The sequence below is a fragment of the Peromyscus leucopus genome, chromosome 18, assembly GCF_004664715.2.
Source record: "Peromyscus leucopus breed LL Stock chromosome 18, UCI_PerLeu_2.1, whole genome shotgun sequence".
Taxonomy (NCBI): domain Eukaryota; kingdom Metazoa; phylum Chordata; class Mammalia; order Rodentia; family Cricetidae; genus Peromyscus; species Peromyscus leucopus.
This window is the reverse complement of record NC_051078.1, coordinates 8,396,505-8,422,509: the sequence shown is the minus strand read 5'-3', so window position 1 is coordinate 8,422,509 and position 26,005 is coordinate 8,396,505. Positions and strand designations below refer to the sequence as shown.

The window sequence follows — 26,005 nt, the reverse complement described above, 5'->3', positions numbered from 1 at the left end:
TCACAGCCTTTCTCCAAACAAGATCAGAGTCTTAGAGATCGGCAGTCGACGAGTGGTTTGTTTGTATTTTTATTTTTTAATTAACTTCAGCTACAGCATCTGTGCGGACAGGGACTCACTTTAAATGTTCTCTGTGTCGGCACAGCTTTATCCCCAAGAAACAACTCTGTTCTTCACAACTGGAGCACGTAAATAGATACGGCTTATTTTTTGATACAAGTGAAATGAAAGACTATGGATCTTAGTGGTAATTGCGCCTTCCTGCCAGACTAAGCCACACCATCAGTGGTGACAAAGTGGGCTAATTTAACCTTCAAGTCTGAATCTGATGACCTATGAACTTAGGCCAGCCGAAAGTGAGTCCCCGCGCCTCAAGGCCAGTCTCAGCCTTTTGAGTGTAGATGACTGACGGATTTTCTGGCTTCATCCGCAACTAGCTTTCTTTAGGGTTTCAAAAAACCATTCCATTACATGTGTTCTTTGACCATTTCACGAACATGTACAGAACATTCTGGTTGCTCTTACCACCCACCTTCTCCCGTGCCCCTCCCCCAATTTCTCCTCTTCCCCCCCACAACCCCCCTTTCACGCTTGTGTCTTTTTGTTTTGTGACCCACTGAGTTTACCAAGGACCACCTGCTTGAGCATGGGTTTGGAACTGCCCCCGGGAGCCTGGTGGGCTCACCTATGGATACCCAATTAAAGACAATGGCTTCTCCTCCCTGAGAATTCACCAGTAGCCTCTCGTTCAGCGGGGAGTGATAAGGGTCTATAACCCTCCTCCCCGAGTCACACAATAATAAGTTACCCCGAGGGCCCAAGACTTCCTCAGCCATGGATTTTTGACTGAGTTCACAGAACCAGGCATTAATTCCCTCCTGTGACACTGGCCTCGAATCCAATCAGAGACCACTTGGTTACCCATGTAACAGTCATACCAATGGTGCCCTTGTGGGTACATCTTGCTTGGCAGGTTGGCATGGCAGTTCAGAGGGGTCACAGCTGGTTAAGGCTGTGTATGGTTTTCTTCCCCTACTAGCCTGTATTTCAGGGTCTAAGAAAGCTAGCCAGTAGGGAGGAAGTTTCCAGCTCAGTTTGAACTTGATTTCTCTGTGTCTTGTGATGGAGGTGGACGGTGATGAAGGTCCTCACCAACAGGGACTTACCAGTAGGCAACTGGGAGGAATGGTAATCGCATATATTGTTTTGTGGGTATTGGGGTTTTTTTGTACCAACAACTCCTAAGGAGAATCCCACTAGGGACTTTTGGCACTGAGACATTTATCTTGAAATTTCCTTCTTGCTCCTCCAACTCCTTCCATGGACCCTTCTACTGCACCGCCTTCCAAACTCCATGTTCTCTTTCTTTCTTTTAAAATAACTCACTGAGTCCAATTAGTGTGCCCATATGTGCATGGGCGCAGGGCCGGCCCCTGGAGCTCGAGCGACCTACCCTGAAGCATATTCCTGAAGAAAACGATTCTTCTTCCCCCAGCCGCTCTCAACCGCCGACAGCTCTCCCCGCCGTCCACGGCTGAATTATTCCCTGGCTTGATCTCACGTGGGGCTCACGCAGGCAGCCACAGCGGCTATGTGTTCCTGGGGACGATGGCTTTGTCACATCCAGAACTCACTCTTTCACAGCTGTCTTCCTCGACCCCTGGCTCTTAAAATATTTCTGTTTCCCCCTCCGATTACGTTCCTGGAGCCTTGGGAGCGGTGGGAGTAATATAGATGTTGCCTTTAGAGCCGAGCACTCTGGCACTGATGAATTCTTCTCTGCACCTTGGTCCGTTGTGAGTCTCTGTATTAGCCATCTGCTGCAAACAGGAAGCTCCTCCGGTGAGGCCTTCCAGCTGCACTTACAATAATCCTGGGGTTCTAGAATTAGTACTAGTCAGCCATGCAGGGCATCTCCTTCTCACTCTTCTTAACTTATATTTTTAATTAGCTTACACAGCAACAGTTTTTTTTTCATACAATTGTGGTTTTTGGCTAACTCTCTGCTACTCTATCTTCATCATCCTCACCCCCACCCCTATGCCCACTGAAACCTCCCACCCCTGGCCCTCCTCCCGAAGGCATCCCCCAGTCCAATGGCCCATTCCTAGTTCCCTGGATTCAGCAGGCACTGCAAGTTAAATACACAACACTAAAGATCCAAAAGTAGGATACACATATGAGAGACAGCACATGGCATTTGTCTTTCAGCGCCTGGGTCACCTCGGGGTATAAGATGTTTTCCCCCAGCTTCATCCATTTATTTGCAAATTTCATTTTTCTCTGCAGATGAAGAAATTCTGTCGGGTGTACGTACCACATTTTTATTATTCATTCATAGCCTTGGTGGACACCAAGGCTAATTCCATTCCCTAGTATTGTGAAGAGAGCAGCAAAAAACTATGGGTGAGCAAGTGTCTCTGTGTTTGTATACGGAGACCTTACGGTCTTTTAGTCTCTGCTTAGGGGTGATACAGTTTTGTTTTGTTTTTTTTTTTAAAGTTTTTTGAGACAAGGTTTCTCTGTGAAATAGTCCTAGCTATCCTAGATCTCCCTCTGTAGACCAGGCTAGCCTTGAACTCACATAGATCTGCCTACCTCTGCCTCCTGAGTGCTGGGATTAAAGGCATGTGATACCACTGCCCAGTTGTGACACAGATTTTTGCAAGAAAGGAATATAGCCCAAACCAGTGTCCTAATGTCAGATGCGTTCGGCCATTCACATCAAGTGAGAAGGACCGATTTGAGTAAGTTGATGATTTTGTGTTGGGCCACATGTGTGGTGTCCTCGACTGCAGGAGGGCTATGAGTTGGACCCGAATGTGAGTAGGCTGAAACAGTCTCCCAGTAAGCCTTGTCCTTGTGGTTGTAATGACTGGTCCTTTCCAGCTCATCTGCCATGATTGAGAGAGAGAAGGCTGTTCAAGATGTACGGAACACTCTCGCTAAACAACCAAGTTAGCAGGAACCCACTGCGCATACGGTAAGCCTTAGAATCTAAATAAGTAATGAGTTCTAGTAGCAAACAAGCAGGCATGTGTCTGCTTTTTTATTTACTGTGCATTTCCCAGATTCCTCCTTACAAATTAGGAATTCATTTCCCCAACTACTGGGAATATTGACCGTGGACTGATGGAACTAAGGAGCTGAGCTCTCCCTGAGAACCGCTCTTGAGAATTCCCCTCCGTTAAAGGGGGCCGCCTTTCTCAAGAGCACTCCAAGTTCAAGGGCTCCAAACCGAAAGCCTGGGGCTCCCTGCCTGGAGAGGAGACAACTCCAGGGGCGCTCCCAGTCCAGGGGCTCACACAGCTTCAGCCCCTCCCCCTTTGCCCGACCTTGCTACGTTCTTTCTCTGGAAGAGAGTGTCTTGAACATCTCCCGAGATCACAAAATAAGGAAGCGGAAGAGCCAAGTTCTCACCCAAATACATGTGGCTGTCGGTCCTAGTGTCTACCAATGTCATTAAAGCCCTGGCCCCTGTCATACGAGGTCTCTCCTTATTGTCGTCTTTGCTAGCCTTTATTGTATCACCCATCCCCTGTCCTATCAGCCCAGGCCAGCCCCACACCACTCTGCACTTTCCATACACGCATGCCCCGCAGGCCCCAGAAAGGCTCACCTTTTCTTGCCTCACCAAAGTGGCCCCTTCGTTTCCAGAGCTGCTTCTCTGAAGCTTTCCCTGTCCCCTAGGGAAGTAAAGCTCCCCATCCTCCAGGCCCCTTTAGCTTGGGAATGCTTAATGACTATAACGAGTTCCTTGCAAGCCCGGGCATGTCTTTTCACTCAGCTTTGCCAGCCACACAGCTTACAGATGTTTTGCTCGGTGGATGAATACACGAGGAGATGCCCATGTAGGTCGTGGCTGAATCCTTGCCAAAACCCCCATGTCGGGGAAGCATCTTTCAGTAGCATCCAAATGTGGATTCACTGCAACCTTCCTGAGGTCAGTCCTTTCTCCATCGTGGCTGCCTGACATGCAACATCTGCACACCACTGCAGATGCTCATGGATCCCACAAAACTGTATGCAGTCTCCACAGACGGTGCTCATGGCGGAGCCAGAAGAGTTCGTCACTTTCCTAGCTCTGTGGAAACTAATATATATTTTTGAAGGTTTTTTTTTTTTTTTTTTTTGAGCTGAGAATCGAACCCAGGGCCTTGCGCTTGCTAGGCAAGCGCTCTACCATTGAGCTAAATCCCCAACCCTACTAATACATATTTTTGAAGTGCTCTTATTTAAGATGTGGAGATATTGCTCTACCTAGCCTTAGGTCCAGCATAGAAAGTTCTTTGCTGGAAACAGCTTCCCCCTCCATTGGACCCAGCACACAACGACTTAGAGCTTGCTAAATTTCCATTTCTAGGTCAGACATCAAACCGAACGAACGTGGCCACATCAAGCCCAGCTGGCCCGCATGACACTGTACCCTTGTTGTAAGAGGCTCCTTTGAAACACAAATGCATCGTGAATCAACAGGGTGCACCTCCTTCTCTGAAGCTAAAACAGTACCCACTGAAGAAAGGTCTGGGCATAAATCTAGGCACAGGACACTATCCAGACCAAGCTGAGGAGGTCTGCGGAGACTCCGGCTCTCAGCACAGAAACTGAAAGCCGGGTAAGGCGCTGTGTGTGTCCTTTGCACAGGAAATGCTCCAAGTTTTTTTTGTTGTTGTTCTCAACAGAAGTGTCCAAACAACGAAGACATTTGCTGAGAGCTGACTGGAGCTAACCATTTCAGGAAGGTTTACAAGCCCAGTCGCCGTGTCCCATGTCCGTCCGTCCCTCCGTCCGTCACCCCCACACCCACCCCGTTTCTTTGTTTCTTATAAATGGAGTCAGGAAGGAGGAAGTTCTCTCACACATTAGAAACTGAATTTTTCTGGGCCCAGTATAATTTTTTTTTTTTTTTTTCCCATTTCACTCTCAGAGACCCTGCAGCCGGGAGTAAGAAGACAGTGTGGTAACATTTTCCTGGGAGGGCAACACACGTGATGTGCTTTACAAGTCTGGTCACAGCCGGGCGTTGGTGGCGCACGCCTTTAATCCCAGCACTCGGAGCAGAGGCAGTGGATCTTGTGAGTTCGAGCCAGCCTGGCTACAAGTGAGCTCAGAAAGGCGCAAAGCTACACAGAGAAACTCTGTCTCGAAAAACCAAAAAAAAAAAAAAAAAAAAAAAAAAAAAAAAAAAAAGTCTGGTCACGTGTGAGCTGGGAAAACCAGAACCCGAGGCTTCTCCTCTCCAAGTGCGGCTCTTTTCTAAGTGTGGAGGTCAGTTCTAAGGACAAAGATAAGACTTGCAGGTACTTTAAAAAAAAAAAAAAAAGATGTTTATTATTTTCATTAAGTGTATGTGTGTGTGTGTGTGTGTGTATGTGTGTGTGTGTGTGTGAGAATGGGTATGTGCATATCAATGCGCATGCTCAGGGAGGGCAGAGGCATCAGATCTCCCTGGATCTGGAATTGTGAGCTGCCTGCCCAATCTGGGTCCTGGGAACCAAACTCACTTCCTCTGCAAGAGTAGTGTGAACTCTTAGCTGCTGAGCCACCTCTCCACCCCCTGCAGGGACCCCCCCCCTTCCTTTGTCCCCTCCCCCCCAAATCCCTTCCTTCATGATGCTTAGGTCAGATATTCATTAATTTACTGAAGAGAAATAAATATAACCAGTAGATAATGCTGTGTGCATTACACATATGCACACACATGTATACACATACACCATGCACAAACATACAGTATAAACACACACGCACGAGTTCAGAATATTGGCGCCTTTCATTCTTTTCAGGCACTTCCTCCTAAGTAGCTGTAGGTAAGGTGGTTATCTGGAAGTTTGGGATGGCAGGGAGGGATGGACTCTACCTTTTTAAACATCCGGGTGGAATCCTCACTTATCTGCATGAACCGCATGATGACGTTGTTAAGATAGATGTCGCTCAGGGTGGCGTGGTCTTTGCTTTCTCGCCTCACTTGGTTCAGGAGCAAGTACCAGCAGTTCACTGGAGACAACAGGTTCTGATCTTTCCTGGGAGGTAAAGAAGGACAGAATTACCATCGGGTCTAAGCAGTCCGGGTCAGCCAGAAGAGGTCACCCATGCGGGCGGAGGAGCCACGGCAGAGAGGTGCTGTATCCTTCTCTCTGCTCCGAGCGTTTCTAAGATCAGGACATACCACAGCCTGCAGGGATCCTGCAACTTACTAAGCCTGGAAAGAAAACTTGAATCAAAAACCCTTGGTACAACCTCCCGCCCTGACTGGGGCTCCGGGAGCCCGACGCAGATAGTGCTGAGGAAGCCCCCAGGGTTTAGTGCGCCACTAAGGAAAGCACTCATGTTTACATGAGAATCTATCGGCTACTGTCTCACACACAGACTGGTCTGCCCTAGCTCACAAAGTCTCCTTTGACTCTTCAGTCTACTGCTGGAAAAGAAATTTCACTAGGCAATGCTTTCCACGGGACACAAATCTGATGGTTATTTATTAATCCCTGGATAAATAACCTCCGGCCTCCAAAAAAGCATTCCCGGGGAACTTGAACTTTATAGGATTGTCTCGAGGCTCGTGAACGGACCCCGAAAGTGTACTGGCTCATGATGGGTCACATGTCCTGTTGAAACTTACTGAGCCATCTCAGATTCGTAAATGCTCCTGGTTTATTTTGGATAATAAAACTAAATGAACTGCAAAGCACACAAAATTAGACGTCTATACATATGTATTCAAAGAAAAACTCCACCCCAACATGGTGAGCAACCAGAATGCCACTGCTAAAAAAAATAAAAAAATAGATGCCCTCCTCCCCTCCTGCCGCCTGCCGCGGGCAAGAGAGCTGACCCTTCCCTTTATTACCAGCTGCAGCACTTGGGAAAGCGAGCCCTGCACCTCGCCTGGGCAGCGCAGGAGAGCTGACCCTATTGACAGAGGACAGGTGAACCGCGCTGAGAATGTGACCGTGGGAGATCGGGCCCCGCCCCTCATCTGCTCTATGGTGGTGTGTGTGTGGTGGGGGGAAGAGATGCAGAGATGCCCCCCCCCAACCCGAGGCAGGTGGGAGAGCTGGCCCTGAGGTCATTAAGAGTAGGAGAGCTGTCCCTACCTCTCGGCAGCTGCGGCACTCAGGAGAGTGGCCCCTGTACCTTGCCTGGACAATGCAGCAGAGCTGACCCTGATGGTCCAGGTGCAGGAGAGCCGGCCCTGAGGGCGTGAAACTGGGAGAACTGGCCCCACGCCTTGCTCATTGCTGCAAGGGGTGAACTAGCCAGGGCAGTGCTGGAGAGCTCGCCCTGGTGGTGAGGACAGGGGAGAGCTAGTGAGCTGACCAACCCTGTAACTGCCCGGGCCCAGAATCAGGGGTATGAGTTGGCCCACCCCAATATCCACTCCATCTATGATCTATGGGGGCACGTGAAGGGGCTGGTCGTACAGACCCAAAGCTAAGGATTTCCATGACACCGGGCAACAACAGAATATTCAAGAGGAGTTCCAGTGAGGGCCCGGCATCAATAGTGTAGCAGAAACCAGAGGCCTCGGACCAGACCAATGACTCTTTGCAATGAACACTTGCAAGTAAAGATATGTAGACAAGAGGGTTTACTGCGTGATTCAGTGGGTCACAGTACAGCTTCCACGACAAGATTTTTCCTCCCCCCCCTTTCTTTTTTTCTCTTAAATTTTTTTGAGGGTAGGGTCACAAGGGCAGAGGGCAGATATGAAGGGATGGGAAAATGAATGGGATGGAGATGCACGATATGAAAAGACACAAGGAATAAATAAAAAGAAAGTTAAAAAAATTAGAGCTACAATTTGTTGTTGTTGACCATAAAGACTAACCATGAAATGGCAAAATGGCAGCGTTTCTCCAAACTCGGGCACAGAGGTGCCAGGTAATCGGATGTGGGGTTTTATTAACTTTTCTTCTTTTTAATTTGCATGTGTCCGTGAGAGGGAAGGGATGGGGGAGGAGAGGGAGGGGGAAGCCATGTGCCATGGCTCAGATGTAGACGTCCGAGGCCAGCCTCTGATGTGGGCTCTCGCCTCCCAAAGGCTACCAGCCTTTCCATTTCTGAGGGCTCTCTTGGTTTCTGCCCCCTGCCTTCTCACAGGCATGCAGGGATGACAGATGCATGCATGCTGCTATGTCTGGCTTCTGCACCGGTTCTGGGATCAGAATGCAGGTCACCAGGCATGCGTGAGAGGCACTTAACTCACTCAGTCAACTTCCCAGCAAGATGATGTAACAGTTCATTATTCATGAGCATTTATGACTGCACATTAAGTCAGGGGAAAGAAAAAAGTCACGCCTTTCTACCATATGGTTTCTCAGACTCTGCACTGAATATTGCACTGGATCCGGGAAGCCGAGGTAGGAGGATCAAGAGTTTAAGGCCAGGCTGGGTTACATAGCGAGTTCAAGGGATGCCTTATAATGAGACCCTGTCTTAAAAAAAACAAAAACAAACAAACAAACAAAAAAAAAAAACGAAAAAAATATCCACCACTCCCAAAACACTGAGTTACAATCCTTGTTTAAAAGACAAAGCAAGAAAAGGAACAGAAAAAGGCCCAGGAAGAAATCCTCACGTACACTGGGATTCTAGCTCTGACCTGGGACGTCTTTTCTCTTAGAACCATCGAGAAGGAACAGAGTCCACAGCAGGTGAGCGGAGTCTTTCTATTGTCACGCCCCTGTCTAGTTAGCCCCAGAAGCAAGTGCCACGCTGTCCATTTGAACTATGCTTATCCTTTAGCCCGAAGTAGACAGAAAATTCCTTCAGACTATTTCATACATCTTTGTGTCCTCAGTATGCCCCCAGATGGAAGCATGAAATAGTATTTCATTGATTGAGTAAGCAAACACATTATTATCATTACCTTGTTATTAGTGCCAATCACAATACTAATAATCATATAATAATAATAATAATAATAATAATAATAATAATAATAATAGCAGCTATCATTTACTGAGTGAGAAGCAGGAGGCAGGTTGAGACTGGGGACTTCAAGTCCAGTTTGGGAAGGTGCCGGTGGGCAATCCTAGCAACCTGGAAGGCTGAGGCAGGAGGATGACAAATTTGAGGCCAGCTTGGACAACCCAGGGAGACCCTGCCTCAAAGTCGCCTAAAGGTGAATGTAAGATTGGGGGTTGTACTTACTCTAGGCTCTCATTTCTGCTCCCACCCCCTATCTGCTGTGACTGTGGGGTAACTGTTCACCTCTCTGTACTTCAGTTACTCTGCACAGTGGGTAAAATAACAGAACCTGTCTCCCGAGGTTCTAATGAAGATGACTTGGGCTACTGTCTACGTGGAAATGCCTGCCATCATGCCCCAGGCACACAGGAAGCAGCCGCACATAGAACAACGTTAGCTATTCTTGTCTCCGAGGCTGCTGCGATCGAGATCTGACATTAACTCTGCTTAATCCCTTACCACAGCCCCTCGCTGTGTGCTGACTGTCAACAGGAGATGGAAAGCTCACCAAGGGTTTGATAAGGACCAAAGTGGGTGTCACAGGGAGTCTGTGCGGGAGGCTGACGGCCGACCTGGGCCTTCCATCTGCGGTAGCCCACTTGAGGCCAAGGACTGTTCCCACACACAGCGACCCCACACGGAGTAAAATCAGGCTCCGAGGTCTAGCTTCAATGGTGTGAGTATGACGGTACCAAAGACTCAATTGTCTGGAAAAAGGAGAAGGAGTCGGCACACATATTCCCATGTCAGCCACCAGCCACAGCCAAGACTTTGTCACGCCTCCTGCTAGAGAAACCAAAGCTCAGAGGCGGCATGTAGTGAACCAGCCACGCTGAAGTCACCATTCCGACCCAGGTCTGGCTGATGGCTGGTAAAGCCAGGTTTTAAGTTTTTGATCCATTTCCTCCCTGGCTCTCCATTCAGTAACCAATACTGCTCAGGTCAAAGGCAATTTGAAGCTGCATGTATACATATCGAATTACACGTATTTATTTGGTGGCGCACTCGCTCATGGGGGCAGGGGTCAGAAGACAACTTTCAGTAGTTCTCTCTCTGTCCACCATGTGAGTTCTGGCAACTGGACTCAGGTCATCGGCTTGTCCTCGACCTGCCATAAGCCATTTTGCCAAATTGGGTACTCTTTTTTTTTAAATGCAGGCTCCCAGGTCATGGAAGGGTATGAAAGCGAACTTCAAGATCATGGAGGAGAAAGAGGCCCGGTCCTCAGCAGTATCCTCACACCCAGGCTGAGCAGGCCGGGCAGTCTCTTTGTTGCCCTTGGGTAGGAGGACACCTGATTTTTGTTTCTCCATCACTGGGGTGGGCTATCCTCGGGAACTGCAGGACAATAAGGAGGGGCCGAGAGTGGAAGCTTACTGCTCCACATCTTCATCTTGTGTAGACCTTGGCACCATTTGGGTTAAGGAATGGGTACCTTTGCACAATACCTAGACCTTCCCTTCCTTCCTTCCTTCCTTCCTTCCTTCCTTCCTTCCTTCCTTCCTTCCTTCCTTCCTTCCTTCCTTCTTCTCTCTTTCTTTTTTCCTTTCTTTCCCTCCCTCTCTCTGTTTCTCTGTCTCTCTCTCTCTCTCTGACCATTGAAATATTCCTTGTCTTCCTATGGATCCAGGTGTATACTTCTAAGGGCATCCATTATACTTTAACCATTGTTTCTGGGAGTTTTATGGCACAGGTGTTTTCCAGAGTCCCTGGCCCACCTTGCTTTCTGAAACAAAACAAAAGCCCACCCATGCTGCTTTTTTTTTTTTTAAACTATCTCCCCAACTGGGGGTTCCCCTCTCCCTCTAGGCTGGCTAGATCATAAACTGACACACCCTGAGAGACCCTGCTGTTCTTCCTTCACTGACAGCCTCCTGCAGCCCACAGCCTGACCTGTCATCTAAATGCAGGTATGGGCAGTTCAACTTACAATACTCCAGAGACTCCTGTGTCTACAGGATAAAGCCCACGAAGATGTGTAAGAATCTGTGCTGTGCTCCCATTGATGCCTGTGGCCACACTGCCATCCCATTACCATGAACTCCCTAAGAACTACTATTTTGCAAACATGTCTTAGAGCCCTTTCCTTCCGGTCCTTGACCTACGGGGTTCCCTTTTCAGCCTCTTTTCCTCGTCGGCTAGTCATTATGTGTCCACTCACATATCACTCTTCTTGGGGCCAGGGAGACGGCTCAGGTGGTAGTGTTTGCCCTGTAAGCTCAAGGATGTGAGTTTGAGCCACAGACCCCAACACTGAGGAGGCAGAGATGGGCAGGTGAATGGTGTGTTAACACCTAAGAGACGACAACCCTAGCTTGTTCTCTGGCCTCCATAGCAAGCACACACTAATGTCTGTGCACCACTATACATACATGCATTGGCATACATGCACACACACACACACACACACACACACACACACACACACACACACACACCGCTCTTCCAGGACCTTACTTCTCGACTTCTATAACATAGTATGTTTCAACCCCGTCTGTCAATGCAGCCCTGTGCTTGCCCCTGTTCACACCGCTATGCGTAATTATCTACCTGTCTCTCTGACCCCGAGATTTTAAATTATGAAGTAAATTTCATGAACAGAACAACCTGTATGTTCTTTCTCGTTACTACAAACATGTTGGGTGGGATGGGGTGCTTTCCCGGAACACTAAACCCAAAACAAAGTTATTGCTTCTCTTCATACAGAAATCACTAGAGCGTGGGGCAAGTCTATAATCCTGGCACTTGGTAGGCAGGACTGTCATAGGTTCTAGGCTGGCCTGGGCTACAGAGTGAGACCTGGTCTCAAGACATGGAAAGAAAAACAAACAACAACTCGTCACAGAAACCTCGAGGCCTTTGCTTAAAGCAGCTCTTTAAACACACCCTGTTCAAATGTCTACCTACGGCCAATATCAGCTTTTCTGTAGCTGGGAGTTTTATAAAGACTGATTCAAAACATAAATTTAATTCTATGCAGTATGGGTGGGAAGGAGAAAGGTGGCTCCATTTATGGGGACTTGATCGCCAACAACTTCTTAGACAAAAGAGGAAATGTCCAGAACCGAGGATGTTTGGAGAAAAAGTGGGGTATCCAATCGCCTTGGAAAAGTGACCCTGAATCAAGTCTCTCTACATCCGTCTGTCCCTCCCTCCCTCCCTCCCTCCCTTCCTCCTTCCCTCTCTTCCCCATCCCCACTCCCAGGTATTGAACCTATGACCTCACGCACTCTAGGCTCGCACTCAGCCCCCACACAGCGGGAACCAGCTTCTTACTTGAACTGCTGGTGGTCTTTCGTGCTTCTGGTTTTGGCCATGAACCTTTCTGCCAGCTTCTCCAGGTTCCGGGAATATTCCGTCTCAATTTCGGCTTTCTTCCGGAAGAAGTCTTGCAGGTCCTGCAGCAGCTGCACTCGCATCTCCGTCTGCTGCTCCAGGCATCTCTGCTGCTCCACCAGCTGGGCTCGGATCTCTAAGGGGGAGACAAGAAGCCACCTGATGACGTCACCAAAGTGACCAAGGCGCGCTCGAACAGGCAAGGCAGGAAGAGCGACCCCTACCACCCAGGTGGCCCCTACGACGATGGCCTCTGCTGGAGTCCCGTATGCGGGCTGGTTTTTAATTTTTATCTTGCATCCCGTTCATTCATTCTAACGATGTGTACCGCGCACACGCGGGCACATGAGCAAGACAGAGCGGGTGTAGGGAGCAGAGGACAATCTGTGGGAGCTGGTTCTGTCCCTCCACCATGTATGTCTAAGAGACTGACCTCAGCTCAGCTTTTCTCACTGACCCTTCTTGGCTATTTAAAAAAAAAAAATCTGCTGGCCTTCTTTTTCCCCCAATGAGATGAGACCCCAAATATAGCAAATTTGAATAGAAATATGTCTCACACTTGTAATACCACAAACACACATTGAGTCATGAGGGAGAGAAATTACAGCCTTTTAGATAATTCCAGACACTGGGGTGCTGCTGGTATCCAGTGCATTGTAAACTTCGAGTGGTATTTCATGCTAACTATCCTTCTGAGCTGGAGGGGAAAAGACGTGGGCATCATCTCTTCCAGACATCGGAGCTGACACATTCGTCAGTTGGCACACACGGAGACTGACATCTGGCAGTTTTTATTTAGGGCCCACATTCCTCCTTTGTAAAACACTTCGGGGTTTATAGGCATGCCGGACCTAAAAATAACTTCTTTCTATATCCAAATAATCCATTCATAACAGGGCAACTCTTGGACTCCAACTTATTATTCTGTTCATAACACCAAGGCTGCTCTCCCAGCCTTGACCTTGTACACACTGTTCAAACCAACACCTTTACTGCCACACGTCATCCTGAGACTCCTTTGACCATTTTAATATCTTAGGATGTGTGTCTACAGACTCAGGAAGAGCACAAAGCAAACACAACAGATGCCCAATTAGTTGTAAGCGGCCACTGCAGAGAAATCTGTGCTTGGGAAAAAAGAGTTACCCGAACCACACACCAGTGACTGGCTTTTGTGCTAAGGCTGACTCCCAAAGACAAGAATAGTATCGGCCAGCAGAGAACCTCTCCGTCCTCCTCCCCAGGGTCCACACCTAGGCCCTAAAAGAGGGCACCAACCTAACTCAGTGGAGACGGAGGAATCCTGTCCGAGAGTACTTCCTTCAGGTCTTTGTGGGATCCCTTCTAGACAGAGCTGATGACGGAGATGCAGGGATTTCATCCTGCTAGTTAAACTCACTAATGGCGGGATGGTTACGGTGGGAGGGCAGGAGGCAGGCCAGGAAATGTGCTGGCTTTACACTGAGCTATAACATTTACTTCTTCACTATCCACGTTAGTATAGTCTTCTCAGTTAGTATGTGGGACCTCCCGGGACTCTGTCTCCGCTCTGCCAGTCTGACCAATGGAATACTTCCTGTCATCTTTCCATCCATCCAGTGGTTCTGAGCAGTTGTCCTATTCCCCAGCAACAGCTTGGCGGAATGGCCTAAAGAGCTCTGCCCTGGGGTCTGCTGTGCTCTGGGCACTGCTATGTTGGGGGTGGGGGGGTGGGAGGACTCAGCAAAGGCAGGGAGGCACACCTCATGTTCTCTCTGGGTTGAGGGATCCTCCCCCTCACCTCTCAGGAGAGTAGTGGTTGCTGGAGAGAAACCACCCCCCACAGGCTTTTAACCACAAGGAAGGGCATCTGTTTCCCCAGTCAATCGAGTAAGCGGTTTCCAATATAGTATTATAACCAGTAGGGCTGCCAAACGTTTTCTCCTAAAAATACACAGCTATTTTTGTTTCATGAAGAAGAAGAAGAAAGAAAAAAAAAAATCAAGGATGGGAGGAGTATTTTTCATTCAGGAATTCCAGTAAGTCTTTGGAGATGAAGTGGTTTTTAGCAAATCCCGCTGCGTAACAGAAAGTGAATCAATCCTATCAGGTCCCCCCCCACCCACCACTTCCTCTCACCTTGGTATCCAATAGGAAATAAAAGTGGCCCTGCCTCAAAGCTTATCAGAGTTACTCAGCAGTTATATGGGCTTTCGTCAACTGGGTATAAATAATTAAAACTCCCAGAAATGCCATTAATTCTGTACCGTGGACAGCAAGTCTCTGCCTAGCCACAGATTCCTGGGCAGTCCATTAAGGCCCTTCCCAGCCACTCTCCTGGGCCAGCCTTGAGAGGGACTGTTACGGTCGGACTCATGTTTCATTTTAATTTAGCTGAGCACACCAGAATCTCGCTCATATCACAGGTGAGGCAGAGTCCCAGGCTCTGGAGGCACAGCCTTGTTCTCACTCAGCTTCCTCTGGAGTGGCACACAGACCCTCGAGTGCCAACATCAGCTCACAACGAATAAGATATGGAAGGAGGCATATGAACTATAAGGGTATATAAGATACAATGTCCCGAATAATGAAGGAGATGACAAGACACACAGCTGTACCCAGCATGAAGGAAAACAGCGCCCCACATGGTGGGAGGTATGCTTGCAGATCATACCCTGGACAGGGGGTTTGTATATAGCTTATACAAAGAACTCTTCTAACTCAACAATAAAATAAACAAACAAAAAAAATACAACTTAAAACATGAGCAAAGGATCTTAGATCATCCTCGGCTATGTATTGAATTTGAAGTCAGCCTGGGTTACCAGAGACCCTGTCTCAAACAGAGAAACTACAGACCTGAAAGCTTACTGTCCGGAACTACTCTCATGAGAGAGACCACACCATCTGTAGTTCCATTCATGCCAAGTGTCCAGGATATACTCATGCATAGAAACAGAAGGTAGATGAGTTTTGCTGGGGGGTGGGGGGGGGCGCGGGTGAGAGACTCGGAGGGTCACAGGAAGTGACTGCAGTTGGGGGAGGGGTTCTTTTGGGGGACGATGAAAAGGATCCACCAGAGTGGTGGATTCATCAGATAGTTGTGAAACTCTCTGAATAAATCTTCGAGTTAGTAAACCGCACACACAACTTACATCTCAAAACCAGCTGTTCCATTTTTAAAGGACAGACGCATCCCAGTCCTGAGAATTTCGGTTGTTGACACATTTTAAATGACAGCGGCAACAGTGGAGACCAAGATGCCATCCTTCAGCGCTTTCTTTTTGTCCTTCTTGTCAAATTAGACAGGATTTAGAGTGACGTCCGCACAAGGTGACGCTTTCCTCACTACTTCTGTTTTTGTCCCGAATTTATCCAAAGCCGGACAGTGAATGTCCTCACCAGCTATCACTTGTATGCTTGCTGTTATCATTCCTAATAGGATATGAATGCTTTACCTAACCAAGGGCTGGGAAGGATTTATTACCAGGACTCCCCCAGGACTGCAAAACGCAGTAGAAAAAATGTAAAATTTGTGGTGTCTCTGGACAGGTTCTGCTGGTCATTATTTAAAAGTCTAGGCTGGGACCTCCTAAAAAAAATTATAATGGCTGTTATAATACAGTCTCAACTATTGTAATTTTAAAGATTTATTTTTAATTATATCCCCCCTCCGTTGGTCTGCATGTGGGTGCAGGGTAAAGTGGAAGCCGGAGGCGTTGGACCCCTGGAGCTAGAGTTATAGGTGACTGTGAGTCACCCAAAGTAGGTGTTGGGGACTGAACTCAGGTCCTCTGGAAGAGCAGCATGTGCTCTTAACCACCAAGCCACCTCCAGTTTGGGGCTGTTGTTTTGAGTCAGGGTCTCAGTATACAGCCCTGGGTGGCCTGAAACTCTCTACATAGACCAAGCTGGCTTTGGACTCACTGTCTCTGTCTACACCACCACACCTGGCATCCTGTCGTTTTTTTAAAAAATGACTGTTATTCATTTCTTTTCCAACTGAGCATCAAACAAAATGGAGAAACATCAATAGTTTAATAAGTACAAGGCACAAGGCTTTTCAACCACTGTAACTGATGGGAGGGGAAAGGAAAAAAAAAAAGAGATAGTCCCTCTAAGTTATAAAAGTCCGCTAACACCAAATTAAATGATATTACCCAGAAATAGAGGAAATGGAGGAGTGTCCGGCTACTGCTTTGACAATGGGAAGTCCAACTCTTAAAATAAACATCTGTGGCAAACGGTAAGTGTGACAGGGAAATATTGATGCACCCTTGCTCTATATGTTACTAAGTGATGACGGTTTCTGGTGTAAACAGATGGAAGGACGGAACGGGGGCGGGGCAGGGGGTACTACCGTCACCTGGCAAATGATAATCCAGTACTAGTTGTGAAGGCACCAAGACCACCTCGGCAATTTCATTTTTCTCATGTGGTCAGGTCAGGTTTCCTTCACATCAGGAGTCTATATTCTGTTAGAACGAGTTAGTAACCTTCACGCCAAGGAAATTAGGGATGACGCAGATGACATGCCAGCCTCTTGTCTTCAAGAGACTAAAAACCGAGTCAGACTAGCCAGCCCTGCTGGTTACAGCCCCACTGGTTACTTCCAGTCTCAGGGTGGAGATTTTGATTTTGTTGGTCTAGTTGGACATAGAATGGGGGGTTCACAGTAAGTTTTGAGGTACATCTTTTCATTAGATGCCTTACTTAGGTTTCTGTTGCTATGATCAACATGTGAGTGTTTAGATAACCTAGCGACTGCTGCCTTAATTAAACACCAGTCGTAAAAGTTGTGAGATCAGCTTAAGTTGAAATTTTAGAGCAGAAAGGAAAACATTTACAAGAACAATGGACTGAATAAACAAAAGCCCCCTTTCTCTTTTTGGCTTTCCAGAAGAAGGTTTCTCTGTGTTGCCCTGGCTCTCCTGGAACTCCCTCTGTAGACCAGGCTGGCCTCGAACTCACAGAGATCTGCTTGTGAGTGCTGGGATTAAAGGCGTGGACCATCAGTGCCCAGCCATTTCTCTAGGATAGATCCAATCCTTCTGCTATAATCTGAACAGAAATTAAGTAACGACAAGATGAATGCAGGCTGGAGTGAGTGTCACAGGTCACAAGTCGGATGGGTGAGACAGGGCTTTCAGCCCCCCAGTTTCCTCTTGTAAAATGCTCCCCCCACCCAAGGTTATGGTCAGAATTGAATGTGGTGACCTAAGTGTAAAGCACGCTGCATCTGTGAACTAGGACACGGACAGGCAGACTGTTGCTAGTCCCAGCAGACTTCCGTTAGGGGAATACTGGGCCAGTGAGATGGCTCGGGGGGGGTGGGGGGGGGGGGGGGTAAGGATCCTTGCCACCAAACCTGAAGACCTGAGTTTAATCTCCAGGACTCACATGCTACAAGAAGAGAACCAACACCCACAAATTGTCCTGCACACACACAGGCATGCACATGGACACAGGTACATGCACACACACGCACCCATGTCAACGTGTACACACAGAGACACACAAGAAAAGGCAAGGAGAAACATTTATTGATCATTTCCTTGTATCATACTCTGAGGCTCTGAAGAAGACATCGAAAGCCATGGACCCTATCTTAGGAAGGAGTCCCAGGCAATGCAGACGGTAAGGGCTGGTGACCCTCACGGACTTCGAAGTAGGAACGGTGGGAACAGTGAGAAATGTGGAGGGGACACTGAGGGACAGAGGGATCCAACTATGGAGGTGGTCCTGGGTCAGGGGCATCACAATAGGAAAGACACATTCTAGGGTGAGGGTAGAGGAGGAAAAGGGGCGCCACCCCACACCTCAACTGCTGGACTCGAACTCTGCGTGCTCACAGGCGCAGTCATGAGCCAGCCCAGAACAGACTGAATGAGGATTCTAGGAGTAAGGCTTTATTAACACTCCACCGGCCATTTCCCAAACCAGGCTGATGACAGGAACCAACACCCAGGCTCAGGGTGGAGGTTTTGATTTTGTTGGTCTAGTTGGACATAGAATGGGGGGTTCACAGTAAGTTTTGAGGTACATCTTTTCATTAGATGCCTTACTTGGGTTTCTGTTGCTATGATCAAACACTGACCAAAAACAGCTTGGGGGAGGTAAAAGTCTGTCATCGATGAGAGCCAGAGCAGAAACCCAAGGTCTGAAGAGGGGCTCTGAAGCAGAGAATCATAGGAGTGATGCCCACTGGCTTGCTCAGCCTGCTTCCTTTTTTTTTTTTTTTTTCTTGAGACAGGGTTTTTCTGTGTAGTTTTGGTGCCTGTCCTGGATCTCCTTTGTAGCCCAGGCTGGCCTTGAACTTAGACATCCGCCTGGCTCTGCCTCCTGAGTGCTGGGATTAAAGGTGTGCGCCGCCGCCGCCGCCGCCGCCGCCGCCGCCGCCGCCGCCACCGCCACCACCCGGCTTCAGCTTGCTTTCTTATACAACCCAGGACCACCTGCCCATGGTGGCATCACACAGAAGGAGTTGGGCCCTCCCATGTGACTCATTAACTAAGAAAATTCCTCATAGACATGCCCACGGAGCAGTAGCATGGGGACAATTCCTCCATTGAGGTCCCTCTTCCCCGGTGACTCTAGTGTGGGTCAAGTTTGTTTAAGAAACACTAATACGCACACCTGGCAACTTTTAGAAGCTTCCCTGAGAAGAGACTGAAAAAACAACTCTGAGGAAGGAAGATAGAGACTCAGATTTCGTTCCAGAAAATGGCGTACGTAAGTAAACAAGTGCATAAGCTGCTAAGTGTCCTACACCTCATGAAATAATTTCCTTTGTAAGCTTAAAGTCCTCCTTCCAATGATGAATTAGTGGCCAAAGTGAACTACCACCAGCAGCAACAAAACAACAACAACAAAAAAATACATATTTAAAAAAAACTACAGGGGAAAAAGCAGCAGCAGCAACAACAACAACAAAATACAGTAATATTTAAAAAAAAAAAACCTGCCAGAAAACAAAACAATAGAACTCTTGCACAAATGGACGGTGTTCATGTTTCCCCCTAAGCCTCCCATTAGCTTAGTTATTTATGAATCATTTCCTTCTGCCTTCTGGTGTAGAACTAATGATTACTGTATTTCCGTTTAATTTCTTATAGAGAATAGAAATTGATTTTCAGTTACATTGTAGAGAAATCCAAGGGAGCTGCTCAGCCCACGATGTGGCCATCAGTCACACGGCACACTTGAAAGATGCCTAGATTCCCAAACCTTTGTTTTGGCGTCGAGAGACAGAGTCTCATGTAGCCCAGACTGCCTGCCTCCGAAGTCACTAAGAGGCTAGGCTTGAACTCCTGATCTTCAGGCCTTTACCTTGAAAGTGCTGGGATTAAAGCTACAGATTCCAAAATCTTAATATGATAGGAGAAAAACATCCCAAAAAATTTGTGTATGAGTCTTAAAATTATAAACTAGATATGCCATGTCTTGTAAATATGAAACTAGTTTCATCTATTTGCTCATCTTTTTACTTTTTCAGGTATTATTAAAATACTATTAAAAATAAAATGTAACTACTAAACTCATCAAAATTATCAATATATCATTACCATCTAAGAGAAAGTGCTCCTCCAAGATCCCAGGAAACTGGAGACTAGCTTTCTCGTGAGTGGATCTAGAGTGCCCATCACATGAGAGTTTGAAGAGACTTAGCAGGCTTGGTCAGAAGACAAGACTCATGCACGAGGCAAACACAGAACATGAAGGGCCCCACTTAGAAGTGTGGCGTCGGAGGAGTAACAATCGCCCTAGAACGCCCGTTTCCTCAAGTGTGAAACGGCCACTAGCTTGTCAGTCCCCTCCCCCAAATAGTGCAAGGCCGCCATGTAGGAGATAGGAAAAGACCTCCTCACCATATGGAGCGCTTTGTGAGTCAGCTTTTCCATCACTGTGGTGACAAAGGACCTCCAAAGAACGACATCAGAGAAAGAGCCTCTCTGAGCCCACGGTTTCGGAGGTTTCAGTCCGTGTTCTTTGAGCCTGTTGCTGTGGGCTTGGGTTGCGACAGAGCATCCCAGTGGAGAGTGTGCCTTGTATGTTGTGTGGGTACAAAGCTATATCCACTTTCCAGTAGTCAGGAAGCAGAGAGCCGGCACAGAAGGGACCAGGGACAAGATATGCTAGGAAAGGCACACTCTCGTTGGACCTATTTCCTCCAACTCGGTCTTACCTTCTAACGCCCCATTCAAGGATGACTTCGTCAGTAGGTTAATGGATGAAGGTAAGACCCTTTTGATCCAGTCAACTCCCAAACAGCACCACTAGCTCGGGGACCACGCTCTCAACACATGAGCCTTTTAGGAGAACATTTCACATTCAAACCATAGCAAGCTGCTTATTAAATGGGTAAGGCAGAAAGAAAAAGCAAATTGAGAATTGATGGTGTGTGTCTGGTCTGAGCTAAGCTTTCTGAAAAGGAAACACCATGGCGTCATCATCCATGGTGCCTTCAGAGGGCTCGGTCCTGCGCTGCCTCCAAAAAACAGGATTGGAAGGTAGTGCAGATCTGAGCAGTGTAGATACAGTTTTTAAATAGATTCAAAATACTTTTTCAGCCTGGCCTTGAGGTAGGGTTTCAGGGAAGGAAGTCTATAATATGTGGACCATAAGTAATCTTTCAGGTTACTGCCACAGTGTTGGACTCCCTGTGGTCCTTTCTGCCTTAGAATCGTATCACTAATAGCTCGAGCAAACTAAGTATTACAACAGATCTCGATGGAGTCAAATTGCTTCTACTCCATGCTGAAAACCAGTCTCCTCCCTGAAGTCCAGAGATGCTTAACATCTCTAGGAACACAGACTTAAGAGAGATCCATCCCTTTTAGGGTCATATGGAAACCTAATACAGCAAAATCTTCCTACAATATATATACATCTATGAAAGCAAGCTACATGAAATCGCCAGGCACCAGAGGAGACAGAGGCCCAACAGGACATCCCACATCACCCAATGAAGCTTCCAGTACCAGGAATGGGTCCCATCTAACTGAAGGCTACTGGTTCTCTGCAAACTGAGGGTAAGGCCATATTGCTGAAGACAACATCTCCACGACTCACTGAACATGGAGAAGTCATGCCTATCTCCAGCCTCCTCCCTACTGATTAGTATTCATGGTATAGGAAGGCACTCTGCACACCACCAAAGGAGAAAGGTCAACACCAACCCAGCCACAAACCCTTCAGTGTCTAAGAGTTATCTGCCTGCAAGACATGCTGGTACCATCGTGGTATAACGCTCGTGGGAGTAACCAACCAATACCTGATCTGAGTTAACGTCCACCCCATGAGATGGAACTTGTTGTATCCCACACTGCTTGGGCAACCAAGAGCCTGAGACCAGATAGCCCAGGGGCCTAGGGGAAAACCAAATCCCACTGCAAAGGAATGTAGCGGTACAATGACTCCAGTGGCATTCTGCTTGCTCAGCTGTCACTCGAGAAGCTTCCTCCTGCCGCAGGTGGTAACAAATACAGAGACCCACAGGCAGACAGTATGCAGGGAGCGAGAGACCTTGGAACACTCAGACCTAAAAAGGGAGGTCTCCGTCATATCCCTCCTCTCGGGGCTCAGTGAACTCTGTGGAAGAGGAGGTGGAAAGAGTGTCCAACAGGGCTGCCATACATAGGAACGGACTCATGGAGACTGAGGCAGAGAGCACAGGGCCTCTCACGGGTCTGCACCAGATGGAGCCCTGGAGCTGCAAGAGAAGTGGACACATGCCCCCACCCCTAACTCAGAAGCTCTCTCCCATAGATAACCACTTGGCAAGGAAAAATTAGTTTTCTCCAAGGGAGTCTCACTGGGGAAACAAAGCATTCTTAAGGGTAGGTCCCATGTCCAACAGTAAGAGGGTCAACACAAAATGAACTCAACAGCATCTTTGGAGGTTCTGTGTCTCATAATGTTATATGTGCGCGCACACACACACACACACACACACAATTTTACAGGTCCTTTGTGTATATGTTATAGTTTCTAGTTTGTTTTTACAGAATTCCGTGTGTGTCTCCTTAGCTACATGGGTTTCTTGTGTTTTTTCCCTTGGCTCCTATTCATCTTCTAATTTGTTTTTGATTTATCTTATTTTGTTGTTATTCCTTAGAAGCCTGTTTGTTTTCTAAGGAGAGACAGAAGCGTGTGTGTGTGTGTGTGTGTGTGTGTGTGTGTGTGTGTGTGTGTGTGTGTGTGTGTGTATTAGATGGAAGCGGAGGTAGGGAGGAGCTGGGAGGGGGGAGGGGAAACCATACTTGGGATACACTAGACACTTATGGAAACTGAAATCTATTTTCAATAAAAGAAACAACCACAAAAACGGAAAACAAGTGAGTAGCCTCTTTTGGATTAAACAGAGCAAGGAGCAGTGCTCTCTGTGCGGTTCATTCTCACGACTGCTGACCGGGAAGGCGGGCTTTGGCTTTCTACAGCTTCACCATCTACCCTGATGTGAAGTGGCATCAGCCTAAGCTTTACTAAAGATCAGTTTTGAATAGCTCTTGAAAGCAAAGTAAGTATACTTTGGCCTATTAACATTTTCAGAAAATGCAGAAAAGTGAATTTGCATTTTTTTCAAATGCTGCCCAGGATAAAAGGCAATAAATCCGGGTAATGGATGCCTGCAGTTTAACTACCTCACAGCCAAGGGCAGTTGAAGGAACTCAGGACGCGTGACGGTCCACTGCGGGGCTCTTACTTAGAGTGAGGAAGAGGCAGAGTTTCATTAACTCCCTCATAATTAAGCAAGGACACTGACGACCTGATTAGTGGATCGATTTTCACGACCAGAAAAAAGAACGAGTGTGGACACCATTGATCTGTAGAGAATACCAAGATTCCATTTCCTAATGGCGCCCTTCTAAACGCTGGTAATAATTCAAGATGGAGTCTTGTGGAGCATGGGCAAAAGTCCACACAGGCTTTCTCTACGTAGGTTTTAGGAATGGAGACCCTTAAAACTAGTTTAAGTCCTTTGTACTGGATTCACGGCACAATGATGCTTTCCCAAATGAAAGCTGTTTTCCTTATCATAGCTATTAGGGCTTGAAAGTGCTGGCTAGAAAACAACTTAGGCTCCCAGGCAAGTTACCCTTGACATCCACAAGGAGACAGTAACTTCCTCCTATGATCTAGGTCCTGCGATGAGTTCTTTAAAAAAAAAAAAAAAAGATTTATTTATTTATTATGTATACAGTATTCTGCCTGCATGTGTCCCTGCAGGCCAGAAGAGGGCACCAGATCTCATTCCAAGTGGTTGTAAGCCACCATGTGGTTGCTGGGAATTGAACTCAGGACCTCTGGAAGAGCAGTCTCAGTGCTCTTAACCTCCAAACCATCTCTCCACCCCCTGTGATGAGTTCTTAAGAAGCTCACCTCATTTTATTCTGACAGCATCCCATCATGTGGTACCCTCTGTTTGCAGGTGACAGAACCGAAGGGTAAGTATATCTTTCTTGTTTGAAGTCAGGTAATTAACAAGGATCAGAGCTTAGATTTCCATTCAAGTTTATCTCAATGCAAGGTCCATACCACAAAATATGAAGTCCAACAATTACATGTGTAATTACAGAAATCAAGTTTACTTGAGTGTCTCAGGCATGGGCCTCTAGAGCTTAATCAAAGAGTTCACACATCACATGTTAAGAGCTCAGGTACCAAGTGCCCTTCATCTCCATCACTTAAAGAAAACCAAAAGATCCCCCTAAAACGTGAATTATTTTCCAAAGCCTAGCTCACTGTCTGAGTTTCCTAACATTTTCTTGAATGTCATGGCTTCTTATGAAACTGTATTTATCTTAGTTTACAGTCATAATTTTACTATTGCTACTATGTTCTACACATACTATGAGATCTTGAGCTGCGTGAACTATAAACTCCTGAAGTACAAGTAATGTTTCTAAGCTTCCAAGGAGTGTACAGTAGGTGCTCTGATGTGCTGGTCCTAAGAGGAAAAGTCAAAAGTTTAGTTATGGTTATGCACTTAGTAACCAATATTTGCTAATTCATAAACTCCCTTTTCTTCTCCATTTCCACTGTCCTGCTCTGACCAGCCTTCTTCACTGTCTTCTTCCTGGTCCCCAGCTCTATGTTTTTGCCTCTATAAAGTGCCTTCTTTAATCAGTGATGGAAAAATACTCCAGGTAAATCTCTTTCATATGTTTTAAATCTCTCTCAAACACAGATCTATTTTGAAAGTCTACCTCAGGGCTAAAAAGATGGCTCAGTGTTTAAGAGCACTGGCTGCTTTCCCACAGGTCCCAGGTTCAATTCCCAGGCTCCACATGGTGGCACACAGCCACCTGTAACTCCAGTCCCACGGGATCTGATTTTCTCTGCTGGCCTCCCTGCGGTACACAGACATACACTCGTCACATAAAAATAAATACATTTTTTTAAAAAAAAAAATCCAAACAGAAAAAGTCTACCTCTACCATAAGAGAATACCATAAACTGGAAAAGGAACAATTGGAAGATTAATAATTTCATTTAGTTTTCTTTAGACCCTGGTTAGAGACTTTAGATTGTACCGATAGCTCTATTTCTTAGGCTGATTTAATTGCAGCTCCATAAAACGTCTCTAACAACCTCCCAGACTGCATGAAGTACCTGGGTTCCGGGATCAAGGAGCTGGTGGAGCAAAATGATAGACATTCTAATTGCTTTGTAACTCCTCAGCATCCACTCGAACAACTTAGAGCCATGGCTCTTAATGATGTACAGCTTCCGAGCCGGAGGCTACAAAGGCCTCACATGGATGACATGATTTGGTCATATAGTTTTATATATTCCCGCAGGCATACATACACACCGTAGTCACGCTCCAACACACACACACTTTTAAACAATTTTAAAGATTTTTTTTCTTCAAGGCTTTTCCAGGCAGTCAGCCAAAGTTGAAGAGAACCCCTTCGTTCTCTCTCAGAAATGATGCAGGTTGGCCCCTAACCCGCAGGATGCTCACATTTTCCAGAAGGCTCTGGAATGGACGGCAGCCCGGGAGCTGGGATATGGTTTATGGTGGTGGGCGAGGGCACAACTCGCTGGCTCAGTTCTACTTGGAAATGCTTTGACTGTCCACCTGAGTCATGAGACCCCTGCTCCGGGCCTTATGCCAAAGATGTGAAGTCTAAGGGGATGCCCAAACTTCATATTCTCAGTGTCGCCATTTCACAGAGGAGACAACGGGGAGGACAGTGATTGCTGTGTGGAGCTGGGAAAGTCCCGGGGTAACAGAAGGTGGTGGACCATTGCGAAGTCAATTGAGTTACAGGAGAAATATAAAAATATTGGAGCTGAACTTGTTCGAGGTGTTGCCAAGAACGGAGAGGCTGGGATTGGTACCACCACCACTAGTGTCCCATACTCTCTAGTGCCAAGGGTGGCTTTCGGTGCTAATCCTGTGGAAATCTGGAGAGCTGTGAGGTTGGCCCTTGATGCTGTACTGACTGAACTTAAGAAGGGTCTAAGCTGGGATGACCCTTAAAGAAATTGTATAGGTTGCTGTTATTTCTTCAAATGGAGACAAAAAAAAAAAAATTAAAAACATCACTTCTGATGCAATGAAAAAGATTGGAAGAAAGGATTAAAAAAAAAAACAACAACATCGAATGGTGAATTTGAAATCATTGAAGTCACAGAGTTTGATCAAGGATACAGTTTCCCTGTGCTTTATTAACACAGAAAAAAGGTGAAAATGTGTATTACAGGATGC

General features: G+C 46.9%; 1 protein-coding gene across 2 annotated transcripts in view; it reads right to left on the bottom strand.

Annotated features, from left to right (window-relative positions):
- Positions 1 to 26,005, bottom strand: part of Srgap1 (SLIT-ROBO Rho GTPase activating protein 1) — a 269,344-nt gene that overhangs the window by 129,123 nt on the left and 114,216 nt on the right. For both annotated transcript variants that reach the window (XM_028869595.2, XM_028869594.2), the window contains exons 2-3: positions 12,247 to 12,442; positions 5,861 to 6,023 (exon numbers count right to left, since the gene is read on the bottom strand). In XM_028869595.2, the coding sequence (XP_028725428.1) occupies positions 5,861 to 6,023; positions 12,247 to 12,442 (359 nt within the window). The remainder of the gene's footprint in view (positions 1 to 5,860; positions 6,024 to 12,246; positions 12,443 to 26,005) is intronic.